We start from the raw sequence: 26,366 nt of genomic DNA on the forward strand, positions 1-26,366 counted from the left end.
CTCCCATAGGGGTAAATAACCTTCCCAGACTTAAAGAGCTTTTTGAATTATTTCATATTTGTCCACACTAGCTTTTGTCTCTGGCTTAGTGGCACATATGTGGAGAAAGGTGGTGTTGTTATTTTAAATTTGTGTGTGTGGTGAAAAGGGAAATCCCTAAAGTTTTACAAGTAGGTTAAACAGGTGAGGGGATAGTGACCTGGTACATTGCTACACCTTGAGTCTAAAGGCAAATAATGTCAGGCTAGAGGCATCATTTTTTAATCAAAGCCACGCTGTCACTCTTGCTGTCGTGCTGTAATGCAGTTCAGCCAAGGAACAGTGATACAGATAGAGGCAGTGACATTACCATCATCAGAGAGCCAACTTCTCACAGGAACTAGATGCTGGACCAAGCCTGATATTACTACAAAGATGGTGGAGCCACTTGCAGTGGAACTGCATGGATAAGTCCCTTTTAGGGATGTGCCAACGTAGAATACATTTATTGTGTGACTAATTATGCATTTCAGGTAGATCTGAACGCAAGCATTAGAATATTAATGTCATTTCAAAATGATTTGCAATCTTTTTAAATCTGAAGCTTTCATTGAAATAACACTTGCTATTCCTTCCAAGAAGGTCCTTGTTCAGAAACTTCTGTGGACTAATAACTGTCTCTCAATCGTGTTCTTGCATCACATTCGTCCCTTGTGTCACACCAACACATATTGTGCAGGCGTAATCTCCTGGTGTCAGTATTAGGAAGCCAGTCCGGAGCAATAACATGCAACTGCCACTGAAGTGAACGTTATAAAAAAGGGGCTGGAGGAGATCAGCACCACTGAGTTGTAACCATGGGTTAAAAAAAAGCTGAAAACTGTATTTTATAGGAAGAATAAAACATGGCAGTTTGTGATATATAATGCTTTCACAAATTACATGCCATCAATTTTGTGTTTAGCTCTACTTCAATTTTATTTTACTGACAAAGTTTAATCCATGTTAATACTGACAGCAATTGAGCGTTCGAGAAATACTGACTGTTATGCAAAGTCTTTCCAGTTTTTTATGCATCAGATAAAATAAATCCCTTTCTGAAATGTAGTTATTAAACTTTCTTCAATAAAATTTTTGCGGGTAAAGGTAACCGGTGCTTCAATAAATCCACATCTGGTGGGTCATGTTTTATGTTTGTTATTTAAGAATTTCAGGTCTTACTGAAATCAAATTTCATTTCATAAATGACAAAGGAGCCCTTATTATGTGTATAGTTATGTCTGTGGACGCATGCATTGTATTACACTGCTCTCTGAATTCACCTCACTGTTGGAAGAAGTACAAAAGTACAATGAGTGTTTTATGTCCTCATGTGTTGCTTGTCTTTGTGTCTAGCTGGTGTATATTGGTTTCACTCCTGAGGCAGCTAAGGCAGCTCTCCAACTATTCCAAGGTAACATTGAACTGGCCGCTCAGATGCTGGCTCACCACCAAGGAGATCTCCCTTCTCACCTCCTGCAAGAGCTGGAAAACTCTTCGTCAGCACCCGAGCCCAGCTCCTCGTCCTCCTCGCCTGCAGGTATCACATTGTGAAATCACTCTCCCTGAAATTATATTTAACCCTTTCATGCCCAGGGGTCATTGAAGCCTAGATTCCCAGGACAAATTTAGCATCAGTGCCTATCAGTTAAAACATAATTACACTCACCTCCAGTGACAGGATGTCTACAAGCTTCAATGCTGGTGCTGAGGTGTTTTTTCAGGTTCCGGAGCTTCGGCCATCTTGGCAGGTCAGGGTAGGATGACGTCACTCCCGTGCCCCATCCTAGCACTCGGGAGATGCCAGGATCGTACACTGACCTACACAGCTCAGCGTCCAGGGGTAAAGAGTTTGTGAAGAGGAAGTTAAGTATCCTTGATTTCAGAAGAGACATAGTATGACTCCTCTGCAGTAATAAAAATAAAAACCCTTCCTGCTTGCAAATGTTATATTTTGCCTAAACTTCCACTTGAACTAGACTACAATTCTATGACTAATTTAATACTTAAATCATTTTACTTTTTTTTACGCACCCATAAGAGTTCCCTTCAGTACAATGTTTTAATAAAACCAGCTTTGTTTTTTAATATAGACTGACAAGTGGGTAAAATGAAAAAAGGGGATGATGCAGGTTAACTGTATCTTCATCACAGGGCAGTATGCAGGGGGATGGTAATGAAAAGACTAGGGATTCACCGATACCGATACTAGTATGCAGGGTATTTGGGTGCATACTTGTACTGGCCCAAATGGTCCCATGCCTAGCCTGATAATGGCGCGACGCCCGGCTTTCTGATTGGCCCGGGAAGCCGGCTTCATGCTCCCTCATCACCTCATGACGAGGGAGCATGGAGCTGGCTTCCCGGCCTATTCAGGAAGCTGGGCGACGCATCATTACATGGCGCCCGGCTTCCTGATTTATCCAGAAAGCCGGCTCCATGCTTACTCGTCACATAGTGACGAAGCATGGGGATGGCTTCCCAGCTAATCAGGAAGCCAGGTGGCAAGTCATTACACGCCGCCTGGCTTCCTAAATGGGACTTCCGGTATTCGGTATCAGCGAGTACCGGAAAAAAAATATCGGTACTCGATACCGAATTACCTGTATCGGTGCATCCCTAGTACAGACTGTGGACAGGAATGTGTTGGATAGGCCAATTACTGACAGAAAGAAGTGTTGTTAGACATCCATCCTTCCTCTGTATTTTCCATTAACAAAGTCCATTTCAGGAGTGTGAGACACCCAGGTATGAGTGCAGTAGCTGGGGAGTTCTTGCTAACTCGGATGTAAATCTCTACTAGCAGGACGCGCTTGTAGCGTTCCAGGAGGACCAGCAACCTGTCTGCTTTTTTTGACTGGAGATAAAACCAGCAATATTGGAAAGCTATTCATTTTAGTGGGTCTCTGTGCCCAGAATTTGTTGGCTTTCTTATGTGATTCAGATTTTCCAAGACCACAAGACTGTGGTCGGGTGAGATCATCTGCCCTTGTAGGAGTTCTTGACGGTGGATATAACTTTCACATTAAGGAGAATTTACTTTTTGGGAGGGTTGTAACAAAGATTGTTAGCCATCCATCAACTTTTACATCAGGAAATAATGCCTCCTTTCTGTTTAACTGTTAGCGACAAGCTCATCAAGTAGCACCAACCGTGCTGAACCGGACATTGACCCTGTGAAGGAAATTCTGGATGATATCCCTGAACATGAAGAAGACTATCTCGACTTAACACTAGAGGAAGAAGAGCTCATTCTTGTTGAATATCTTTCTTACCTAGAAAAGCTGTAGTTTGGGACTTTACTGAACTGCAGTAACTTTAGTTTTTTTTCTCCGACATTGAAGTTCCTATGTTGTCCATAGCAGCCAATCCAAATGTTCCTTTTGGTTTCTTGTGCTAGAAACATGACATATGGAACCTGACTGCTTACTGTGGTCAGCGCGGACACTTCTGCTTTTATACAGGATCTCTTTGTTGTATTTTATAGCACTTTATACAGATGAGTTTGATTTAAATACTGGTACAAATGATGTGTTGTTCAGGAAAAAAAATACACTCCACATTCTGGAGAGCAAAATAAATATTTAAGGGCAACTTTCTGAAACTGAAATGCTACTTATATATTTAATATATATATATTTTACATTTTGTCATTTAATATAACTGCAGAAATGGTATCAATCTGCTAGAGGTTCATATTCTCAGGATGCATATTTTATCAAGTTTGACACCAGCAATTAGATCCTTAGATCTGTAGGAAATACATGAATTCATTTTATACTGTGCAGATTTCTTTTTCTTCCAGTGATGTATTTTGCACAAGCCATAGGAAGTGACAGTTTCTTATTAGCTGTACCATGAGTATTGTTGTCAGAAAGCCACTTGCCCATGTTTCAAGAATCGGCTAAAAACTAGGAAATTGCATCTGGGTGAACACTCTCCTGCACCTTATCAGTGGAGCGTTGTACTCCCAAACATTGTGGCTATTCAGCACCTTAGTGACCAGTGACGTCATCAACTTTCAGAGAATACAATTGTAATAGGCCCTTCTCTATAATTAAAAAATAAGTTTTTTTACTACTTTTTTTTTTTTGTCGAACCTTTTTTGGGGTCTTCTAGTTAGTTCAAGGAGAACTATGGGGTGAGTGAATTACACTCATCCCCATAGTTAGAGCCGACCCGTGACACTAAAACTGTCACAGGCCGGCTCTATTGATCGGGAAGTGAGCGAACAGACACCGCCACTCGCTCACTCCTTGATCATCTTCCTGCAGAGAGCGGTGACTGCATTAGTCTGCTATATACTGAGTTTTGGGTCATGGGAGGATGTTGGTGCATGTCCTCCCGTGACTTAAAAGAGAACTATGGGGTAATCTTTTTTTCCCCCATAGTTCTCTATAAAGTACTGAAGCATACAACATTCACAGGGTCCATGGGTTCCTAATTTTGTTTTGAATCTTGTGCTTTTAGTGTGCTTTTTGTTATGCTTATTTATAATAATAGATTGATCATTGCTGTGACTGTTTCTGCAGTTCTTAAACTTCCAGGACTTAGGTGTCCATGTGTTCCTAATTCAGTCCATTTATACGATTTTAAAAATATTCTTGCAAAAATCAAAGTCCCATTCAGTCTGGAAATAGGATTTGAAAAATCAAAGCACACGTGGGCATTTTGTTTCATAATTTTTAATCACTTTTCAGGATAAATTTTGAGAAAAGTTATTTATTTTTTTAGTGGGGTTGCAGTGAGTGTTGATTTATATTTGTTGTTTGGCTTGATTTTCCAATTCTCAAAATTCCAGCAAACACTCTTGTTCCAGTATCTGAAGAAAATCTTGCCAAATACCATCAAACGTGGTCTGCCTTTGAGTGGAGACCCCAAATTGCTTAGCCATTAGGTGAGGAAAGGGCTTTGCACTTTATAACAGTAGAAAATGCTTTTAGATTTTTGTATAAGCCAGTTCTTAGTCTGTCATGTTCAATCCTTTATATACTCCAATTAAATTGTATTCTATGCTTTGAAGACATGGGCTATTTCTGTAGTTATGCCCGAGTTTTTGCACTGGAGCCACTTGTTGTGCCATTTCTGAGTCCTTAGCAATAAAATATCCTAAGGTTTTATGTACCTTCTTACATATTTGAGACAATGATTGCACATTATGGAATAATGAAACCTCCAATCTGATTTCTGTGGCAGCAGTAAACTTATGCAGTGTTTCCAGGTTATGAAATATAGATTGGTTGTTTAATAGCTGATGTAATGTTGGTTTCCAGGCACTCATTTTCATTGATCACCAGTGCTGTATTTGTTGCCCTAGCAGCTGCTGTTAGGGGGTGTGGTACAGGATCCCTATGCTCTCATCTCACCATTTCCATGCCAGAAGTCTCTTCCATGGAACTCGGTCAAGCAACAGCCACAGCATACTTGGAAAGACTGAACCAAAACAATGTAGAAAATTCTATAATGACTATTAAAGGGAACCTGTCTCTAGCAGTCTATGTATCTGCATCCTAGTGCAGGGGTGGCAAACTCAGGCCCTCCAGCTGTGGTGAAACTACAAATCCCATGATGTATCTGCCTCTGCGAGTCGTGCCCGTGGCTGTGAGAATCTTGCAAAGCCTCAAGGGACTTGTAGTTCCACAACAGCTGGAGGGCCGGAGTTTGCCACCCCTGTCCTAGAGTGTTCTTGAGTTGCTGCATGCTGGGGAATTTTGGGAAAACAGACTCAACATAAGAACCTGAATTCAGTGATTTGATTCTGGGTTGCCAGGTCTCCACAGGTCTCGGGGAGTAAGGTGATGACTTATCTCAACATAACTGTATGCTGTTTGGGTCATTTATTGGCCGGTTCCCTTTATGCATTGTTGATGGGTGACAGCCACTGCTCAATAATGAAAATACCCGCAAATTGGGCTTGGAAGAGGAAAGGAAACATGGAAACAGGAAGTTAAAAAAAAGGGATAATGTTTAGAAAACATAATTGGAGAGGCAAAGGAAGATAGTTGCACAATAATTTGCTGACCGGTATTTCTTACAGTCTTTACATGATCTTGAGAGTTGTTCCTTGAGTCTGCTTTTATTGCATTCTTTATTCGTAAAAATTGAAGATTGACTCAGCTGCCCAGTTTCTGAACGTTTTCATATCACTGTTTATAGGTAATAACATATACAGAGGATATTCCTGCTCCCAAGCCTGATCACAGTCAGTAGACTTCCACCCAACACATAACACATGGCTCATAACAGGTCAACCAGTCCAAGTAATAAAGAAAGAATTTCAGGTGCACCCCATTTATTCTTGCTCATGAATTTATTGCAACAGATGATTCAACCCCAAACTGGCTCATTTAAAGTGTTTCACCCTATAGGGAGCATAGTCACTTAGTCTAAGCCCTTTTGGGCTGAAACATGAGAGAGAGAGTTGCCAGTTGTCATCTAGATCATCAATGGTGTACACTGTCATGAGCACAGACTTCCTTGTGTGTACCTGACATTCTTCCTTTCCTGTTCAGATATAATCACCCATATTCTCCAAAACAAAAACACTGACGGGTGAAACAACAATGCCTTTACAATTCCTTTACAAATTAAAGGTATGAGCCTGTTCAGGTGGGTGAGGAGCTTTCTCTGTCAGACAGAGCTTCTTGCTCGGCATTGTCATGCACAGTGGTGATCCTAAAACATTTATAGGTATGTGTACCTCTATATGTCAGCTAGAGCACTGTGTTGTGTTTACATGACAGCTGCATCATCATGGAGCCCATCAAGAATGTGTGAAAATGCCAAGCAATATGCCTCTTCTTTCCCACACAGCTCCTGGCCTCTGAGTATGACCTTCCACCTCTCATCACTGATGATTAAGCTTCAAGGATACACAGGTGCTTTAAATCAGCCTCCTGCTTCCTCTGTCTATTTTAGAGTCTGCACTTGAGTTCCCACTCCACATGTAGCTACTATTGTGGGGATCAAAGCAGCCACTATATCTTCCTTTTATAACCCATCAGAAAGTGGGGAATTCCAACCACTGGTATCCACAAAAAGCCCAAATATATGTTTTGGATGGATATAACCTTTGATCACTTGCCATCTGGAGCAATTTCTTAATTTGTGCACATTCATCATACTAGCATGTTATTGGTTCCTAGTGAAATGTTAGAAATAAAATGCTCCAGGGGTTAGGTACCCGCTGATCACGACGAATGCAGAGCCTATAGAGCTGCAGCAGAGGTTGGGAGAGGTGAGCACCTACTGCTGGAGGAGCGGGGATGGGGGTAAGTAAAACTGCTGTAAACAATCCCCTAGACATAAATGAGCAGTTACCCCATGTAGTGCATGAGTAGCAGGGGCAGGGTTTCTCTTTGCCCAGAGATAGGCATGAAAACCATGCTAAAGGACTTTGTCTTGTTATTGACAAATATCTGCACAGGTGTAGAGGTGAAATGATGTTTAAAGTCACTCAAGATAATCTGTATCTAGAATTTTTGAATGCTTTAAGACTGTCTGAGGCATATCTTTTCTCAGACACTTTCCTGGATTAAGCTTTGTGTTTCTACCTTTAGAAGTATTAAACAGAGGTGAACACTTATTAGGAAATCAGAAAACACCAGCAAGTTTTCAGTGAAAGGTAGTAGAAGTGGTAGATACTTTTGTCTGTTCTTCTATGAACAATGCATGATCAGACTGTATTTTTTTGATGACTGATGTTGACATCAAATGAATTCCTGAATAAACTGTTATATTCCACTGTATTGTCATGTTTCTTTTTTAATGTTTAGATGAGAAGTCATTCTGCAGATTCTTCAGCGAAGCAGACCTCGTCATTTGTGCTAAGATAAGCAGTTACTGCTCTCAAAGGAAACCTGTCATAAAACAAATATGGTTCTGGTTTCCATTGTTGACCTCACATACAGAACATATTAGATGTCTTACAGTAATGCTAATGAACAGCACATCCTGGGACACTGACCCACAACAAGTATACAGATAACTCATTCTGATATTTCATTGATTTTTACTGCTTGCTCAAGTCAAGTCAGTCATAGTTCTCTCATGACAAGTGTACTTAAATGGCTTAAGGGTGAAGGACACAATGTTATATGGAAGTAAACATATCTTTTGAAAGAATCTGCAAAGGGATTGCATCTCCAAAATATATAAGATACTCAATGACATAGATCCTTCTGTCTCCTTTAAGCTCCAATATATGAAGACATTTGAGGAAAGTTTGCAGGGAGAGCTGCTATGTGAACTGAGGATCAACCCAACAAAAGTTCACTTTGGACCACGTACAGAGAGTACGCCTGCAAAATTCTCTTTTACTGGTATTATACCCCTGATGAATTAAGACGCATCTATCCAAATAGCTCTGGCCGATGCAAGAGTTGTAAAACACACAGAGGAACTCTAGTCCATGTCTTTTGGTTCTGTCCAACTGATTCCCTTCTGGTGACAGGTCAATGAATTACTTACAAAACTAAAGCTGGCCATACACCTATAGATTATCTGCAGGTTTTCTATGGTTAGATGGAAAAAGTGTAACAGATTCCTCCATCTATGCTAAACTGTGTGGATGGAGGAATCTCCCACTGGGCCAAGCGTCCGTATCGTGCAAGTCAGTTCCACTGGCTGTCAAAATACCTGAACAATCTGATTGGATGCAGGCATTGTTCAGGTATTTTGACAGCCAGATATAAGAGATTTAAAAGAGAACTATGGGGTAACTGTCCTACCGTGACCCTAACCTCCCATGACCTAAAGCTCGATATACTGAGCACTGCAGCCGGGACGGATCCCGACAATACTGTCGGGATCCACCCAGCTGCGTGAGTGACATCGGGCTCTGCCTATCTAGAGGCAGAGACAGCGGTTGCCGCCCTCTCCCCCGTTTGTTCCTCCACTCAGCGCTGGAGGATCGGAGAGGGGAGGAGGAGAATCCCTGTGGGGAGCTGTGACTGACAGTCACTGCTTACTGCAGGGAGACGATCGGGAAGTGAGTGGATCGGTGCATGTTTCTGCTCACTTCCTGATCGATGGAGCTGACTTGCGACAGCTTCTTTGTCACAGGTCAGCTCTAACTATGAGTGGAAATCACTCCCCTCATAGATCTCCTTTAACAAAACGCTTTCAATGGTGAGATATATATATATATATAACAGACAAAAAAGGACCAGGTAAGACAAGTGCATTGTTAGGGTTCACATACACTTTATTTGCATCTCTTATGGTCGCATTTAAAAAAAGCTGAATTAAAATACTATATCAAATGTTAAAGGAAATGTAGTCATAGATCACACAATTGCAGTATGAAGGGGGAAAAACAGCTAAAAATCTACTTGTATACAATGTTTACTAAAACAAAGTCTACTATATTGCACAGAATATCATTTCCACAATCAGGTGAAAGTTTATATGTTGTCCTAAGGCACGCACAATTTCTGATGCTTGTAGTTCTGATGAAAGTACCATAACATGTATAAAAGGATTTCCAAAGACTTGGCAGTGAACATTCAAGTAACAATCTGGACATGAAATAGACTTCTGTGATGTCACATGACTAGGCCAGCGGAGGTGTCCATATTGTATAAATATACAGGAGATAATGACTAAGGGGTCCATGTGTAAATGTTTTCACACAACTTTAACTCAGCGTTCACAGTTTTCCAATTGAATCCAGTTAACAAACGTGTGAATCCTAGGTGAAACTTTTGTGGAAAAAATATAAATAGATCCCATCTACAGCCAAAACGTTTAGAGGCTCTTGTTCTTATTGTTGTGTCACTGCTGGGGATATTTCCCCCTTTTTGTCCTGATCACAATTGTCACCTGAATAGAAATTCAAAATGTCACAGTTGTCACCAGAACAGGTATGGATAGAATCTTGCAATGGCTACACCTGTTCCCATGTCAGCTGTTGTGGATTTAGAGGTGACAGAAGGAAAGGAGGACAGGAAGTGAAGGAAAATCCCCCCAGTGGGACACAGAGAAAAAATAAAAAAAGCCTGATAAAGCTGGTAATCGCTTCCTACTCTATCCAAAACGAACAAAGTTACTACAGATTGAACACACTAACTATATGTGCAAAATCTGTTATTTCTAAGACGATTCAAATTGATTTAACCCCTAAAAGGGCTGTCAGTGTTCAGCTTTCCAGCATTTACCAGCGTCAGTCTACCCAAAACTGATACGGTTCATTATTTCTTTTGGGGAGATTTCATGCTCAGGTCTGCACACCTGGAGTGGCCATGGGGTTCTACTCTTTAGGTTTTCATTTATTTTATGCTGTGAATAATGCAACATAGGTAATGGGAACACTTCAAGGCAGGTAGGAGGGTGCAAACTATGGCAGGGAGCCCCCAACTAAAAGAAATATCACTTTTGGGTGAACTGATCCTTTTAGGCCCACATATACAGATTCACAGACAGATGGCTCCGAGGCATATACGTGGTAACTCACAAAAGGGTGAAGAGTTTGCCGAAGGCAGGAGAAGTGAACAATCTAGGACAACATAATGGATTTGGAAAAATTCTCCAATTCAGCTCACTTTCCAGTTCAGCTATGTTGTCCTAGACCTAGATTGTTCACTTCTCCTGCCTTCTCCAAACTCTTCAGCCTTTTGTGAATAACCCTGATAGCTTTTATCTGGTGCAAATTTCCAGTATTGGAGGAACTGATGTGTGCTCCATAGAATGCTGTGCTCCTTCTTTGAATTAGGGAACAGAAAGCGAGAGAGCAGGGCTCGTGGTGTTGCCTCTTCTTTAGTCCTACCCGTCTATTCCCTCAGTACCAGCAGCCCTAATTACAAGGACTGTCCAGTTTACTTTTTTAAAACACTAGTTACCTGGCTGCCTTGCTGATTCAGTGGCTTCAATCTTGTGAGCAACTGATCTGGAACATGTATGGAGCGCAGGAGTTCTGATTTCACTGGCTGCATATTTATTGTATGTCAATGAATTTTCTAAAGGCCAGCAATGGCAGCCTTCATAGCTCTCATGTACTGTATGTTACAATGTAAAACAAGCGCAGGCTCACTTATTGGATAGTAAGCCCGGATCTGCAGTAATAGCACACGTTAAGGACCTAAACTCTAAAGACAGGTCTACTTAATTAACCAGGATGGTACGGAAGAGGATAAGCAAAGGGATGGAAATTAGGAGAACCTTAAAGGGAATGGAAATTGCCAGTGCTGACCTCCTAAAAATGCTAGTTCCATGGCTGCCATGCAGGTTCAACAATCCCAGTAAATTTGGACTCACTGGCCCAAAACAAATAGTCAGATCTCGATCTGACTATACTTTCTGCATATCTCTTCCAGTTCAGGAACTCAAAAAGTATTTAAGCCAATGGAGACCAGGAAAATAGCAATTAGTAGCAATGGCAGCCTCCATATTTCCTTTAACACAAATTCCCTTTCAACTGCCTGCTGTAATAAATGGGTCCTGTAGTTCTTCAATTCTGGGTCACATGACAGGAGATGAACAGCAGTACGCTGGGGTGTTAAAGTTAGCAGATTTGTTTAGCTACAGTCAATGGATGCGGCATAGTTGGGTCACATAACAGCATACCAGGTTTAGCCATATAGCCCAGGACGGTGCTGCAAGACCTGCTTATTGCATCTGATAGGTATATTCCAGCTCAGTTTTACCTCCTTAGCCACTGTTTATATTGACTGCCTGCTGGACAAAAGCAAAGGTAACTTTAGAGTTCAGATCAACTTGCCACTAGTTATGGTAACTGTACAAAACTACAAATCAGACCTCAAACCTTGTGCCACACAGATACAAAGCTCTCAGCTCTCACTGATGCTTCATTTGGTCCCCTTTTCTCCCTGGGTCCCATAGCAGTCATATGGACAGTTATTGCAGTAGTTCCACCAAAGGTTTCCAGCATTGCTAGAAAAAACAGTCTTCCAGAACTTCATATCAATTCTACTGGTTCACAGCTATCATTATCCTCTGGTGAGCAACCCACTTTGTTATGGAAGAGGTGAGGCAAGCTTCCCTTCTGAGAGAGTTTACTCCGCACGGCTATCTTCTTCTGGTGCTTGGTTTGTGAGTAGATTTCCTGTATGTCCCAGACTCGAAGAGTTCCATCATGAGAAGCCGTATATAAAACATTGTCATATATCTGCAAACAAAAAAAAATCACAGGACATTTATGAGTGACTTTTCCTCCAGGCGCTACATAAAAAATGCCATCCTGACTGCTCCATATGCGCTCTGCTTTGATGTGACATGGATTGAGCAAGGAACAGGGACCTCCCTGGCCCAGGAAATTCAAAGCATGCAATCTCTAGGTTTTCCAGCACTGGAAATACATATGGGCTCCTAACACACCTGAATGCAGTTTATGATGAATGTGTGTCCTGGGAAGACTTGTTGCAAGGCCCCTGACTTTGTATTGAATGCCCTCGCACAAGTATCGCCACTTCCTGTAAATACTGGAAAGAAAATAAAGCAAAGATCATTTGTCACATTTGTCAATATAACACAACTGTAGTGAAAGCAATGCAAACTTATCAAAAACAGTAAGATTTTACACGGCACTAAAGATACATTTCTAGAAAATGACACCCAACAGCACATAACAGCAAGGTAACAGGACATTGCAAACCAGTGCTAAGATGGAAAACTTAGTAAATGTACTAACAAGTATACTATATCTATATAGTAACATCTGAGGTGTTAAGTGGATAGAGTAGACAGTATTCTTACTGAACTGAAGCACTTTTATGGGACCTCATGATTTAAAGTACACATAAATCCCAACCGAATGACAATTATGGGTCTATTTATAAACAATTTGTAGGGCACCTTCGAATATCTGTAAATGTTTGTTTTGTGTGAAAAAAACAAACATTCCTCTCTGCTACTCCAGTGCCCATTGGAGGGACAGACAGGGGAGGGGGCAAGTACTGTCAATTGTCAGTCAGGCAGCCAGGTGGATCCCACAATTTTGTGGGGTTCCTTCCTGGCTGCAGCATAGCTCTGCACTGTCAGCATATAGCTGGCAGTAGCCCTCTATCTGCTGACTTTGGTTACAGGAGTACATTAGTAAATAAACTCCTGTGACCATAAAAAAAAAGTCAAGCCAAATAAAAACTTGGCTTTACCTCTCTTTTGAAGCTTATATGAGGGTTTAGTGATTGGGTTTCCTAAATAATCATGACCTGTGTGGCCTACACCAACCATTTCATTTTAAAACCTGCTTTGGAAACAAGGAATGGCGTATCCACTCACTTCTGATTACAAATATTTCTTGTTTTCAATGCTGAACATCTTTTATAAGCAATTTTACATTTTCTATCACTATAATATATTGGTTGCCAAAGCAAAAGCAGCTCAGTTGCCTTTGTGTATGTCTTTATCATATTAATTAACTGCTATGTAGTTTGGTCATTCATGCACATAGTGACCTAGCAACCTTGTGTCATATAGATATAAACAGCTGAGTACATATCACTGGTATGCACTCAACACAGCTTCCCAAACAATTATAACTAGTCTACCTACAAAGCTTTACATTTTCTAGTTTTAAGCCCCAATCACACCCGCAATTGTAACTTGCATGAAAAACGATTGTTGAGCTTGTCGTGCCATTTATTGTTAATGGCACCCCAAACGCACCAAGCAAGACGCGCATTTTGTGACGAGTGCTCAAAAAGCATGTGAAGCTCCAAAAAGGTGCATGAGCTTCTTTGCCACATGTTGAAATTAATGCGCTGTCCTGTGTGTGATAAGCGTGAAAAAAAAAAACATGCTTTAGAACAACACACGTTGTCGCACTTGCCAAGTGGGAATGGGACCAAGGTCCAATGTACCTAGTAACCTTAAGATAATGCTGGCAGATTACTAAGTAATTCATTATTAATAGTAATTCTGATAACTGATATTTCAGCTTTTGGTAGACGTTAAACACCTAAATCTCCCAACAGATTTTTATATCTATCGGGGAGAGATTGTTGGATCTGCATAATTTCTTATAGATGAGATTGTTGGGTCTGTACATCTGCAAATTTCTCATAGATGAGATTGTTGGGTCTGTACATCTGCAAATTTCTCATAGGTGAGATTGTTGGGTCTGTACATCTGCAAATTTCTCATAGTTGAGATTGGTTGGGTCTGTACATCTGCAAATTTCTCATAGGTGAGATTGTTGGGTCTGTACATCTGCAAATTTCTCATAGGTGAGATTGTTGGGTCTGCATATCTGGAAATTTCTCATAGGTGAGATTGTTGGGTCTGCATAGCTGGAAATTTCTCATAGGTGAGATTGTTGGGTCTGCATATCTGGAAAGTTCAAATAGATGATATTGTTGGGTCTGCATATCTGGAAATGTCTCATAGGTGAGATTGTTGGATCTGCATATCTGGAAATGTCTCATAGGTGAGATTGTTGGATCTGCATATCTGCTGAAGTCATTACAATTGACTCCCTTGCTGAATGTCGGATCTTTTTCATTTCAATTTCATGCTATAGAAAATGTAACATTAGCAGTGGGTTGTCCAAAGGTTTGTAGTAACAGAGTCGGGAACCATGGCAAGGAGATCCCCCTAAGTGGAGTCCTCAAGAGTTTATGAGAAGCCAGGAGCCCACCAAGTTTGAGAGGACTGGCCCTTTATCATATGGCATATACTTTCAAATGGCGCCTGTCGTTTCTATGTCATTGCTTAAAGAACTCCGGTTAAAAATGCTATTAACCCTTGCAGTGGGGCTATCTGCAAAGGTTAACTGCTCGTTTTTGTCTGGGTGCTTAAGCACCAGACCATCAGAGCCAACTCCCTGCTTCTGTGATCACTGAAGCGTGTCTGCTCCTCCGCTGCACAGATGGACTGCTCCTCTGCGTCTTCATGTCTATATGTCTATGCACAGTGTATAGAGCGAGATGACACCAGGATCCTTAGACTGCTGCAGCAGAGGGGGAGAGACGCTCACAATACCGGTCTAAGAACAAGCTGGCTCTGATGAGTATAACTTTTTTTTTTAGCACCTGCACACAAACGAGCAGTTAACTCTTGCAGTCCGGAGGAAGCCTCACTGCAAGGGTTAGTACATTTTTTTCCTGGCGTTCTTCTTTCAATGTATACGCGAGTGTTGTAGAGGGGTGTAATGCTGCTGGTCTAACTCTATAGAAGTGACTGTGACTTACATATTCCAGCATGGTACTGCAAAGTGCTAACGCTGTGTTTGTGAGACTTGTACGTCCGAACACATTCACCAGTGTCAGGCAACCAACATTTCGCTGTCCGGTCCACGCTCCCAGAATACAAGTGTCGGCCCACCATCTGCAAATAAAAGGAAAACACACAACATGATGAAACATGGGACTTATTTTAGCAGAGATCTATAAATGGAAGCATTGAAAGACTAGCAATACTATAGAAGATATAAAATTATCAGTTTCCTGGATACAGAAGAACGTCAGCCAAAAATAACACAATAAAGATGAATGCGTCTTAAAAAAAAAATAGCAGAACAGCTTTTGCTGCAATATTAAGCTTCAATCCCGAGAATTTCCCTACAATACTTTTTATTTGCCTCTAGATGTCCCAGGTTGTTCTGAACCCACCCTAAGCTGTTGCAGGACCATGAAAGGAGAAACAGCACAGTGATGAGCTCATCTCTCTCTCACTCTGCTCTCTTTTCCTATCAACATGCTTCTTATCAGCACATGAACTGCTTGGCTCCTTCTACTGCTTCTTCCTCTCACACTCAAGCTTTGCTGATCTGGCTATGCATTTGGAGTACACCCATTCTGACTCTGACTTTTGGAAGTGCTGATACCCCATGAAGCCTTCTTGGCTCACTCATACTTAGAGGAACCTGTATTGAGACCTCCTCCACTGTTTACCTCATTTTTTAAAATACTAGATGCTTGGTTGTTTTTGGCTTCACTACTTTGTGAGTCATTGACCAGAAACAATCATGGAGATTAGAAAGCCTGAGTGAAGTCAGAACTCCTGATCTGCATACTTGTTACACATCACTTAGGAATCATTGAAGCCATGAGATTTGTATGCCACCCAGGCAAGTAGCATTTTCTAAAGGAAAAATCAGCTGTGGCGGCCTCTGTATTGTCAGTGGAAAATAAAGAAAGTTGTATTGTTATCTGCTGGTACAGAGTCATGCTTGGCTGCTGTAGCTCAGATCTGGTACATTCCAATTCTGTTTAGTATCCTTTGAATGATTAGTGGTCTGGGAGAGTGCACAGACAAGTAACAAGTACATATATGCATCTTTATGATGGTTAACAGTCAACGTTCTCAGCAAGCAAAAAGAGGCAAGTCTCTCTCCATAAGGCCATAATCTATGACAAGCAATTTGGGGTTAGGCTGAGTGCCCAGCACTGGCAGAAAAAATAAAAACCCAATAAAGAGAACTTAGTGCTTATGATAACATTAAAACCTGAATTCTGCAGGAAATCAAACTATCAGACTTTCTGTAGCAGTAGATAAATCTATAAGGGCCTGTTCACACGACGTCCGTTTTCTGTGCTGACCTGATCCGTACGCTCCTGCACTAAAAATGCATCCCAATGTATCCCTACGTGTTTTATGGGCCACAGTTCTCACGTGCGCAGTCTGTTCAGGTTACGACAGAAAAAATACTGCATGTCACATTTTGTGCGGTCAGGAAACGGTCCGGAAACGCAAAACGCACTGCACTGCAGCTATCATACTGACAGCCCCACTAGTATATTCGGCTCCATAAAAATGCAATTTGCTGAAGTGAACTCTAAGAACAGCAGACACCATGAACAAAGTAATCTGATCACACCTCAGGTCACCAGTGTTTTTTAATTGTGCGATTCACTTGGTAGTGCTCCACAGCACTCCATGTGATCATGAGAGGCCCTTTTCACATGGCTACCTGTCAGCTCCGAAAAGCAGAGGATGTACACGAATCCCCTGCTGATTGGAGAGGTTCTGAAGGGATGTCACCATTGTGGCATACGTGTCCGTCCAGTTTTTTCTCCAAACTGAACTTACCATACCCATGTTAGGTCTATGGGAAGTTGGATGTAAATAGATATGTGTCAGTTTACATCAGATTACCTCCAATTCTGAAAAACTGACAGGTGGACCTGATCGGACCGCCCATCTGAAAGGGGCCTTGTAGGATGACATAATTAGAATAGTGTGACTGACAGCTGTGAAGTGCAATGCAGTCAGCATACATTTACAAAGTTATTCACAAAAGGGTGAAGAGTTTAGAGAAGGCAGGAGAAGTGAACAATCTAGGACAACATAGCTGAACTGGAAAAAATTCAGCTCACTTTCCAGTTCAGCTATGTTGGCCTAGATTGTTCACTTCTCCTGCCTTCTCTAAATTCTTCACCCTTTTGTGAATAACCCTGTTAGTAGTTTTATATTTTGCCTCCATAACCCTTTAAAACCCTAATGCCATAAGTGGCCCTTTGGCACTTATTATCGGGGCCCTTGCCGACAGAAGTCTGTTTTTCTTGCCTAAGTTCTTACTGAGGCCAGTAAAAGTAAAATATTCTTTAAAATTGGTTCTATTAGATACATGGCTTGTTTTATTTCTTTCACGCTATCTTATGTTCTTATATGCTGTCCATCCCTAGTCCTTTTTCTCTCTTTTATGATCGATTTTGTTGAGAAAATAACAAAAGGTGGTACAAGTAATTTCCAAGGGGGGCACAAATGTGGAAGCATTGAACTGTATAGGGGCTGTAATAGCTGTGATCTCTGGCAGTCTACTGTACAACTCCCCTGCGGCAGGACCTCCCTCTTCAACAACTCCTATAGCATGCTTGCAGTCTCTGACCATCTACTGCTGCATGTCTGCAGTCTCAGACAGTTTTCTATAGCATTACATTCACTTAATATTATGTACAGCTTTTTGCTGATGTCAGGAGCTACACTTGAGGCCTCATCTACCAAGAAAATTGGCCTTGCTCTTAAACATGGTTGCAAAATAATTGGCACCTTTGTAGATTATGGAAATTTACAGACCTGAGAAACTGATATACAACATCCAAAAAAAAGGAAGTTAGATGAAATAGTCACAGCAAAAAAATGGATTCTAGCTTTCTGTTTTCTAGTTCAGGTCATACAGTAAAAGCCGCCATCTGACAGATTGCTGTGAGCAATCCCCCTCCATGTTCTTTTCCTTTTATTACAAAGCAGCCTCAATGTCCTCCCATTGCCCTCCAGCAGGAGCTCATGCTGCATCATGGAGAAGCCTGGAATATAGAGCAAGCTGATGATATTAGAAATTACAGACCAAAAAAAACATTTTACAGTCTTCTTATTCGCTCTCCCAACTAACTACAGTGAGATAAAGGCCAGTTCAGGGCAGCCCGTGTAAACATTCTGTCCATGTATCTGTCAATATTATCTCATGTAGCATGCTGTCCGATACATCATCTGTTTCTCTTCTTCTCCAAGAGAAATCTCCGCTCCATCCAATAACAGCTCCGCTAAAGTGCAAGTGATTATAGGAGACCAATACCAAGACAACAGTCAGGATTTCCAGAGCTGCTCAGAGATCAGCCAGATGGTTGTTTTCCTTTTTCTATTGTTTAACATCATCTGAAGATAGAATTGCATAGACTAATCTGCCAGGACCTACAGGTGACGTGAGAGGCACCCCACTCCTTGCTGATTTCTCTGGCTCTTGCTTGAAACTTGGTTCGTTATTGTAAAATAAAATTAACATCAAACTAAAATGTATCTGACATCTATATACACAAAGATGATCCATCCGCCTCGTTGAAATGTATTTTAGTTGACTGCTGTCAAGAACCGTCACAGTATATTAGTTTTTATTACTGGAAGCATACATGGTTTATAACTGCATAGAACTTAAAGCCCAATTTCAGGTTCTCCAAAAAATGCAGAGGTCTTCATAAAATAAAAAATAGCAGCTCTGACTGCAGTACTCGCCTCTTCTCCGTTGTCATCCCTCACAGAATCACCGCTCTGTCTTTATTTTGGTTTAAACTAGGGATGCACAGATACTTTTCGAGTACCAATGCCGATACTTGGCATTTTCATGAGAACTACCAGGGTTGCAGCGGTTGCAGCTGGGACCTAGCACTGGCGCTCCACCACTGTCCTGAAATTATTAGTCTGTATTGTTTTAGAAAAACGGTCACATGACAATAAACAAAAATGTATCAGTACTCGTACTTGTAAGTACTCGGCAAGTACCAGTACTCGTACTCGCAAAACTGGTATCTGTGCATCCCTTTATTTATATTTATAAAAACAAAATCGTACATTAAAACAGAGATGTACAAATCTCCAGAGCTCCGTGTGATCCTTGCAAATGACAGCTGCCTCTTAATTTTTATATTTTTCTCTAGTCTAGGCTTGGAGCTCAAAAGTATCGGTACATGTACTCGTACTTGTACCGAGTACTGTACTTGGTATCTGTGCAACCCTAGTTTAAACAATGCCCAGAGACCTTCAAACCACTTGCTGTTTAGGGCATCAAGGACATACCCTTTGGAAAGCATCAATAAACTGTCCTGGGCTCACCAGGAAATACTGCCGAGAACCTTAATCACATCATTATGTGAGCGAACTTCTCTGCAGAATTCAGCACTGCCTACCGCCAGAAATGACCAGAAGATGAATTGGACCTTGTGCATCCCATGACAGAACCAAAGAAAGGTGAAAAAGGTAGGTATACTTAACACACTAAACAATTAAAAATGACTGGTGGTGATGGGGTTGAAAAGGGGGGTTTCAAAGGACTTGGGAGTGACCAAACTGGAGTTGGGCTTTAACCGAAATCTGTATTGAGAGTACTGCCAAGTAAATGAGATCACATTTCCACCAACAGTAATTACTCTCATAGTTTTATAAACTGACAGGCATCCAGTGACTGCCCAAAATAATCAAGAAAAGGGGAAAGGGATATGGAAAGCTCTGTGGTGTTACGGTTGGTTTGATTTAGGGTTTATAAAGGAAAGTGAAGTAATTTCAATGTTATTTTTTCAGATAAACACATAAAATGTTGGTGTAACATTGCAATAATAATCTCAAATATGTGCTCACTGATAATACTCTATACTTTCCTTCCTAGGAAATGAGGGCCCTCAGGCAGTCTGAGCAGGGCTCCAGGTCACTGGCCAAGCAGCCGTCTCTCAGCAGAGTTAGCAGTGTGTTCAGATTCTGGAGCATGATCATTGAGAAGATAAGGATCACTTAAGAACACATTATTCAAGCTACTGCAGTTTAGTGAAACTCTAATGCAGTTTCCATTAGTACATATTTCAAGTTATTATTCTAAATTATTTTTGATGTGACTTTTACATTTTTTGTTGCTTTTGGTTACACTGACTGGACTCAAAGATTTGTTCTGAGGAGAGCAGAGAAGTGCAGTTACTGTTCCGTACTGCTAAGCAGAAAACAGGACCTGCATATGTAATAAGCTAATTTGTCTGCTACCATGTACACACTCTATATTTACGAACTATACACAGAAATAAAGCTTCCCCGGTGTTCATTGGGGGACACAGTGTCTGACCTCTGGATATATGCACTGGCTCTAGGAGGCAAACCAAAACCAAAAGCAAACTAAGCAAAACAAAAAAACAGCTCCTCCTGGTGGATATACCCCCTGCATATACCAAGCGGGCTTAGCTTAGTGTCCTTAGGAGATAGGCCGTTTCTCTCCAGTTCTCAAGATGCTAAAGCTAACATTTCACTATCCTGCATGATCATCAATCATACCTTACCCCAGATACTGGGCAATCACTCAAATTACTCTATGATCTAGAGATTCCCTGTAGCAGCTATATCTGTAAAAAAATAAGTCAAGGCAACTGGACTTGCTGTATTTTTTACAGATATACCATGACCTGGATAAATGAGAACCTTCACAGACCTGTAGCAGCTGTTCTGCTCATTAGTGTCACACAGGACCCCTGAAATTCAATGCAGTGGCCACCTTCTATCTCAGTGTCATTCTGCACCCCCAGATTCGGAGATTCAGTGAAGCTTTGCTCCAATAATAATGGGGAGTAGGCTGTGTAGGGAAAAGGTTAGCTATGTACCACAGGGCAGGGGTATGGGTTTGTGTTCCTAACTTACCTATATTAAGGCAAACTAACTTTTACCCTCTCCTTGTTTTTCTCTTTGCCATTTTAACACTCTAGGAACCTGTGTTCCCATCTCTAGGAACCTTTGTTTGTCATTTTGTTTGCTGACACAGTGATGGATTTTTCCCATGAGGCAGCAGGAAGGCTTTGCTGGCGTTACCAGTGCCTAGGCTGAAGGGCCAGTGTCTAGAAAACTTTAATATTTAGAGAGCAAACTTTACTTGTCTGTGGAAGGGCAGCTTTAAGACATAAGGATCATAAGCTGTCTGTCCAGGTTCTGATTCCATGGCAGTCATATATCCTGGCACAATCCAACCAAACTCAGAACAAGTTGTCAGGAGGGAGCTGCAGGGAGAGGGAAGGACAGGGGTGGACTGGAATGAGTAAAGTCCAATTATTGAGGGTGACAAGAGTGAATGGGACAGGATTTCAAGTGCATTATCCATGTGGTGAGTAACACCATGAACCAGAAGGGGCATTGGTCCTCTTGCCACCTTGCTCACCCTTCTATGATAGTCTTCCCCTCCATGTAAACTCAATATATGTTAAACAAATATGTTCACAAATCACTTAACACACTGCACTTATCCAAATGTTGGTTACATAACATTAGAAAAGGGGAAATATTTAAAAGAATTACAGGTTTAACATCCTTAGTAGAGATTCTGGGTAGTCACCGAAGAGAAAACATAAGAAGGGCATGTTATGAATATTGAATGCTGCAAAAAATGGTGATGCCAGCATTGAATGGAACGCAGTGTTCAGTACTATACCGCAAACATCTGCTTTGTTCGCAGAAAGTACGTTACATTCATTTTGAGTTCTACCTAAAAGTATACAAATGGTAATCACAACTAACCATTACCATAGCACAGGCAGGAGAGAGCCTCAGTTTTCATCCCAATGTTTATTTCCACTACTGGTCTTGTTGACCACCGATGAAATGAAATCCTCGAGCAGAGCAGAGACAAGCTTGTAATCACAATCCTGTTTAATCTGGCTCTAGTTCCCCAAGGAATGCTACAAGTATAGCAGAGTTATTCAAAAAGGCATTGAATGGTACGAGGATAACGTGCATGGAGCAGTTACTCATAGCAACCAACCAGATTTCAGTTTTTCTGGATCCCGATCAGTGGAATGTCAAGCCTTATTGGTCACTTTGGATTACTGTACAAGCCATTTGGTCCATGTGCTATTAAAGTTTATCTAAAGAAAAAACTTTATTTTTGTTATAGTTTTGGTTGAAGTGGAAAAGGGTTAAAACCCTATCAGTTTTTTGGTCAAAATTTCCCTTCACTTCCTGTCCTATAAACACAACACGATAGAAGAGGATATCTCTCTAAAATTAGGGGAGATCCTCTCTTAGACAGTTTTAACCACCACACGTGTCCCAATTAGAAGATTTCCCCTCTAATCCTGTTCTGGTGACAACTCAATTTGGAATATCCCAAACTTTCAGTCCCGCTGACATTGATCACAATAACAAATAGAGAGGGTGACTCTCCTTAGTGGGGGCAAAGAACAATAAACACTTTTACAGGGTTGCTTATTCTTCTCCACCCTCGTGAAAAAAACAGTTTTACCATCAGATACACTTTAAATGAGCCTAACAGTCTTTGGGCCCATTCACACCACTCAAGTCAGTTGTGGTGCGTTAAACATTCATGTGTTACATAGCACAGTGGTGCATGTTCCTTTTAGCAACCCACCCATAAGGATGATAAGTGCCAATAGCTGCCTGTGCCTAGGAACAGAAGGTTGCTAAGTCCAAACAGCTGCCTGTGGCTCGCAACAGAAGGGCGCTAAGTGCCAATAGCTGTCTGTGCCTAGCAACAGAAGGATGCTAAGTGCCAATAGCTGCCTGTGGCTAGCAACAGAAGGGCACTAAGTGCCAATAGCTGCCTGTGCCTAGCAACAGAAGTGTGCTAAGTGCCAATAGCCAACTGTGCCTAGCAACAGAAGGGTACTACGTGCCAATAGCTGCCTGTGCCTAGCAACAGAAGTATGCTAAGCACTAAAAGTCATCTGTGCATTAACAACAAAAAGCAGCGAGGACACAGAAGAGAAGCCACTAGCATCCTAGCAATGAAGGATGTTGCTTGGATGCAGTCGGCTCTGGTACTCCAATAAAGTACATTTGCGTTGTATGCCGTGAGCATGTAAACATTAGTACAAACCTTTATATTTGGGACACGATTTTTCTATTTTGAACTTATGGATCCGAACACATCACACATGTACTGATCTTTACTGTGTGCAGGTGGCCTGAGTCAGAAAGGATGCCAGAGGGGACTTCAGGTCATTTGAGAAAATATCAGTTTTGGTGGTAACTTTTGCAATAAATAAACACGACACACAAAAACCCCCTTTGCTGTGTGGGACGTCACATCCAGTATTAGCTTGCCGCACAGAATTGTATTTCTAGAATGAATGGAGAAATGCAGACGGCACCTTTATTTTCTCGTTTTCCCTTGAACATATCGTATTCTGTATTGACAGCAGAACGTTCTTACCATCTGTCAGCAGATTCATTTATTTCAATAAGATGTTAAAACAAACTCACTGGGCTAGATTTTCCTCTCACGTCAACTCAGATCTCCAAAATGTGTATGAAATGGCTCAAAATTAATCTGCCAAATATACGTGGGAGATGAGACAAACAAACAATTTGACGGAAAGTTCACAGGTGGTCACCTCTGCTTAATACATTCTTCCCAGCTTCGGAACAGCAAACATAAAGGAACTGCATGGAGTATTTCCTTCAATATGTTCAGGACTGCAACACAATTCATATCTACCACTTGCAGCCAGTAGGTGACAAGCTCTAAGCACAGGCCCCTACTTCCCTGATGATCAGATAACAACTGACATTGTGGAATAGACCTGCCAGGGAGATCAGACTACACACAATGCATAATGACTCACTGAGAGGGACACTCTCATCTACTCTCCTAGCAAGTCAGAGAGCAGGGAGGAGTCCTTCCTCTGTGAGTTGTTCATTCCTAATTTCTAAATGACTTAGACTACTCCTGCACATCAAATTAAAGTGCATCTGTAAAGACAGAAATATGTTAGATTTCATTGCTGACTTTCGTTTAAAGGTGCAGCATTCGAGGTTATCTTTCTCATCATTTACTTCCTTACTGACTTAAAGAAGAACTCAGGGAAAAACTTTTATTAACTCTTGCAGTGGGTCTACCCCTGCACTGCAAGGCTTAAGTGCTCGTTTTTGTCTAGGTGCTAAAAAGAAAGTTATACTCACCTGAACCACGGAGCCGGCTTGCTCTTACAACGCCCCTTCCAGCCTCTCTTCCCCTTCTCTGCAGTGGTCTCAGGTCCCATAAATCATTACATTCTATACACAGTGTATAGAGGTGAGGACAGTGAGGAACATTCCATTGCAGTGTAGCTGCAAGGGTTAATACAAGTGTTGCCCAGAGTTCTTCTTTAAACAAGTCTAAGTGCTTATCCTGCATGCTTTTCCAGGTCAGCGAGTCCAGGGTATAGGGGGTAGCCCTGGAAACTGCACCTGTAAAAAGAGGTCAGCAATGGTAGCTCCCACTGTGCTAAATATACAGGTTCCTTTTTAAAACAACATAATTTGCCTACTTAAGACACTGTACTTGTAATTTATTAAAACGCAGTTTTATAGTTGCAGTGGAATCTGCTGATATTCAAGTGTGCGGGCAGATTCCGCATCAAAGACTGGTGTAGGTGAACCGTTCTTTCTGTGTAACGTTGTAAAGGCTTTCCAGTGGCATTTAGATACAATGTAATGTTGACAGTGTACAGTCAGAGTTGCCAGTAGTTGCAGATTTGCCATGACAGCTCAATTTTTTTTAAACCTTTGTCCCTAGCAGTGTCCATCAGGCAGCGTTGCAGAGTAAGAGGTCCATATATAAACAATCTGCAGAACCATTCACTCTGCGAATCTGTGAACGTTTGTTCTATGCAAATAGTGGCAATCACGAACATTCTTCGAATATTTTCTTTTCAGGCGGAATGTAATGTAATATGGCCACTAGATGGAGCTGAGGAGCATAAGAAAGAACGACTTATTTCCTATGTTCCTCAGCTCCACCTATTGGCCTCAATGCAGTATTACATTGCATTACATATGACTTGAAAAGAAAATATACTAAGAACATTTGTTTTGCCTTTATTTGCACAGAACGAACGTTCACACAGATTCGCAAGGTGAATAACTCTGCCAATTGTTTATAAATAGATCACACAGTGTCCAGAGAGTCCAGAGACAGCCTTCACAGCTATCGCAAGGATTTACAAGTTGAGTTCAATGCTCCTTGTACAGTTAATTTAAAGCACATGAAAAGCCCACAAGTTTTTTCTTTAGTTTTGGGTAGAGTAGGGAAGGGTAAAGACGTGTATGTTATTTTTTGCCGTCCCTTCCCCGGCTGGGGAGATTTCCCTTGAGAGGAAATATCTCCAAAGTAAACACCTTCTAAGGGCCCATTCACACCAGACGCTGCGTTAAGCGCACAGAGTCTGGTGTGTGGTGCCCCAGCACAGTGCAGATGCGCTGATCCCAGCACATTGCACTGTTTTCTGTTTTTTTTTTGGTAGAACTTAATTGAAATTACATTTCATTCTGTTCTGCGGGCACAGCCAGGTGCGAGGCAGTTGTTGTACTGCTTTGCATCCTGCTGTGCTGAAAAAAAGTAAGTACAGGATGTAGCACTTTTTTCAGCGCCCACCATCGTGTTTCACATCCCAACGAGGTGGTGTGAACGAATCCCGTCCCTGACAAGGCAAAATAACTTGTCCTGCATTGGGGCTGCGATGAGCTCAACAGTCAGCACAGCCCCAACGCACCTGGTGCGAAAGGACCCTTAAAAGGACTGTCACAGAAACAGGTGTCCCCATTCAGGGATTTTTTTCCCACCGCTTGCTCTGGGATGTTGGATTTTCCCTCATTTTCCGAGACAATGTTCATCAGAACAAATAGATGGGTAAATATTTACAGCTGGGACAGACAACAATAAAATATTGACAGGGGATCTAACCCTTCCCTAGCCAAAACTAAAGAAAATTCCTTTAAATACACTTTCAATTATACTTTTAAAAAACAACATCCCCTAAACGTAAAGCCATCCGCGGGTATGACTTCAGGGCAAAGAGTGTGTCAAGAATAGTTGCTGAAATGTTGGGATCTATGGCAGAGCTACATTCTTTGGTGGCAACATACAAAATATGCCAGTGAATGAATAACCCAAAACAGCATCTACAGGAAAAAAGAAAATGAATATATATATATAT

At 41.4% G+C, this 26,366-nt stretch overlaps 2 protein-coding genes across 2 annotated transcripts in view; one reads left to right on the plus strand and one right to left on the minus strand.

The window, feature by feature from the left end:
* NUB1 (negative regulator of ubiquitin like proteins 1) overlaps positions 1-3,410 on the plus strand; it is a 63,389-nt gene extending 59,979 nt beyond the window's left edge. Inside the window, exons 13-14 of the mRNA XM_018571191.1 lie at positions 1,375-1,558; positions 3,145-3,410. Coding sequence (XP_018426693.1) covers positions 1,375-1,558; positions 3,145-3,308 — 348 coding nt within the window. The 3' untranslated portion in view covers positions 3,309-3,410. The remainder of the gene's footprint in view (positions 1-1,374; positions 1,559-3,144) is intronic.
* Positions 3,411-11,697: 8,287 nt separating this feature from the next.
* WDR86 (WD repeat domain 86) overlaps positions 11,698-26,366 on the minus strand; it is a 26,104-nt gene continuing 11,435 nt past the window's right edge. Inside the window, exons 4-6 of the mRNA XM_018571192.1 lie at positions 15,165-15,300; positions 12,352-12,455; positions 11,698-12,142 (exon numbers count right to left, since the gene is read on the minus strand). Coding sequence (XP_018426694.1) covers positions 11,933-12,142; positions 12,352-12,455; positions 15,165-15,300 — 450 coding nt within the window. The 3' untranslated portion in view covers positions 11,698-11,932. The remainder of the gene's footprint in view (positions 12,143-12,351; positions 12,456-15,164; positions 15,301-26,366) is intronic.

The sequence above is a fragment of the Nanorana parkeri genome, unplaced genomic scaffold (assembly GCF_000935625.1).
Source record: "Nanorana parkeri isolate BGI_ZX_2015 unplaced genomic scaffold, ASM93562v1 scaffold1699, whole genome shotgun sequence".
Classification (NCBI taxonomy): domain Eukaryota; kingdom Metazoa; phylum Chordata; class Amphibia; order Anura; family Dicroglossidae; genus Nanorana; species Nanorana parkeri.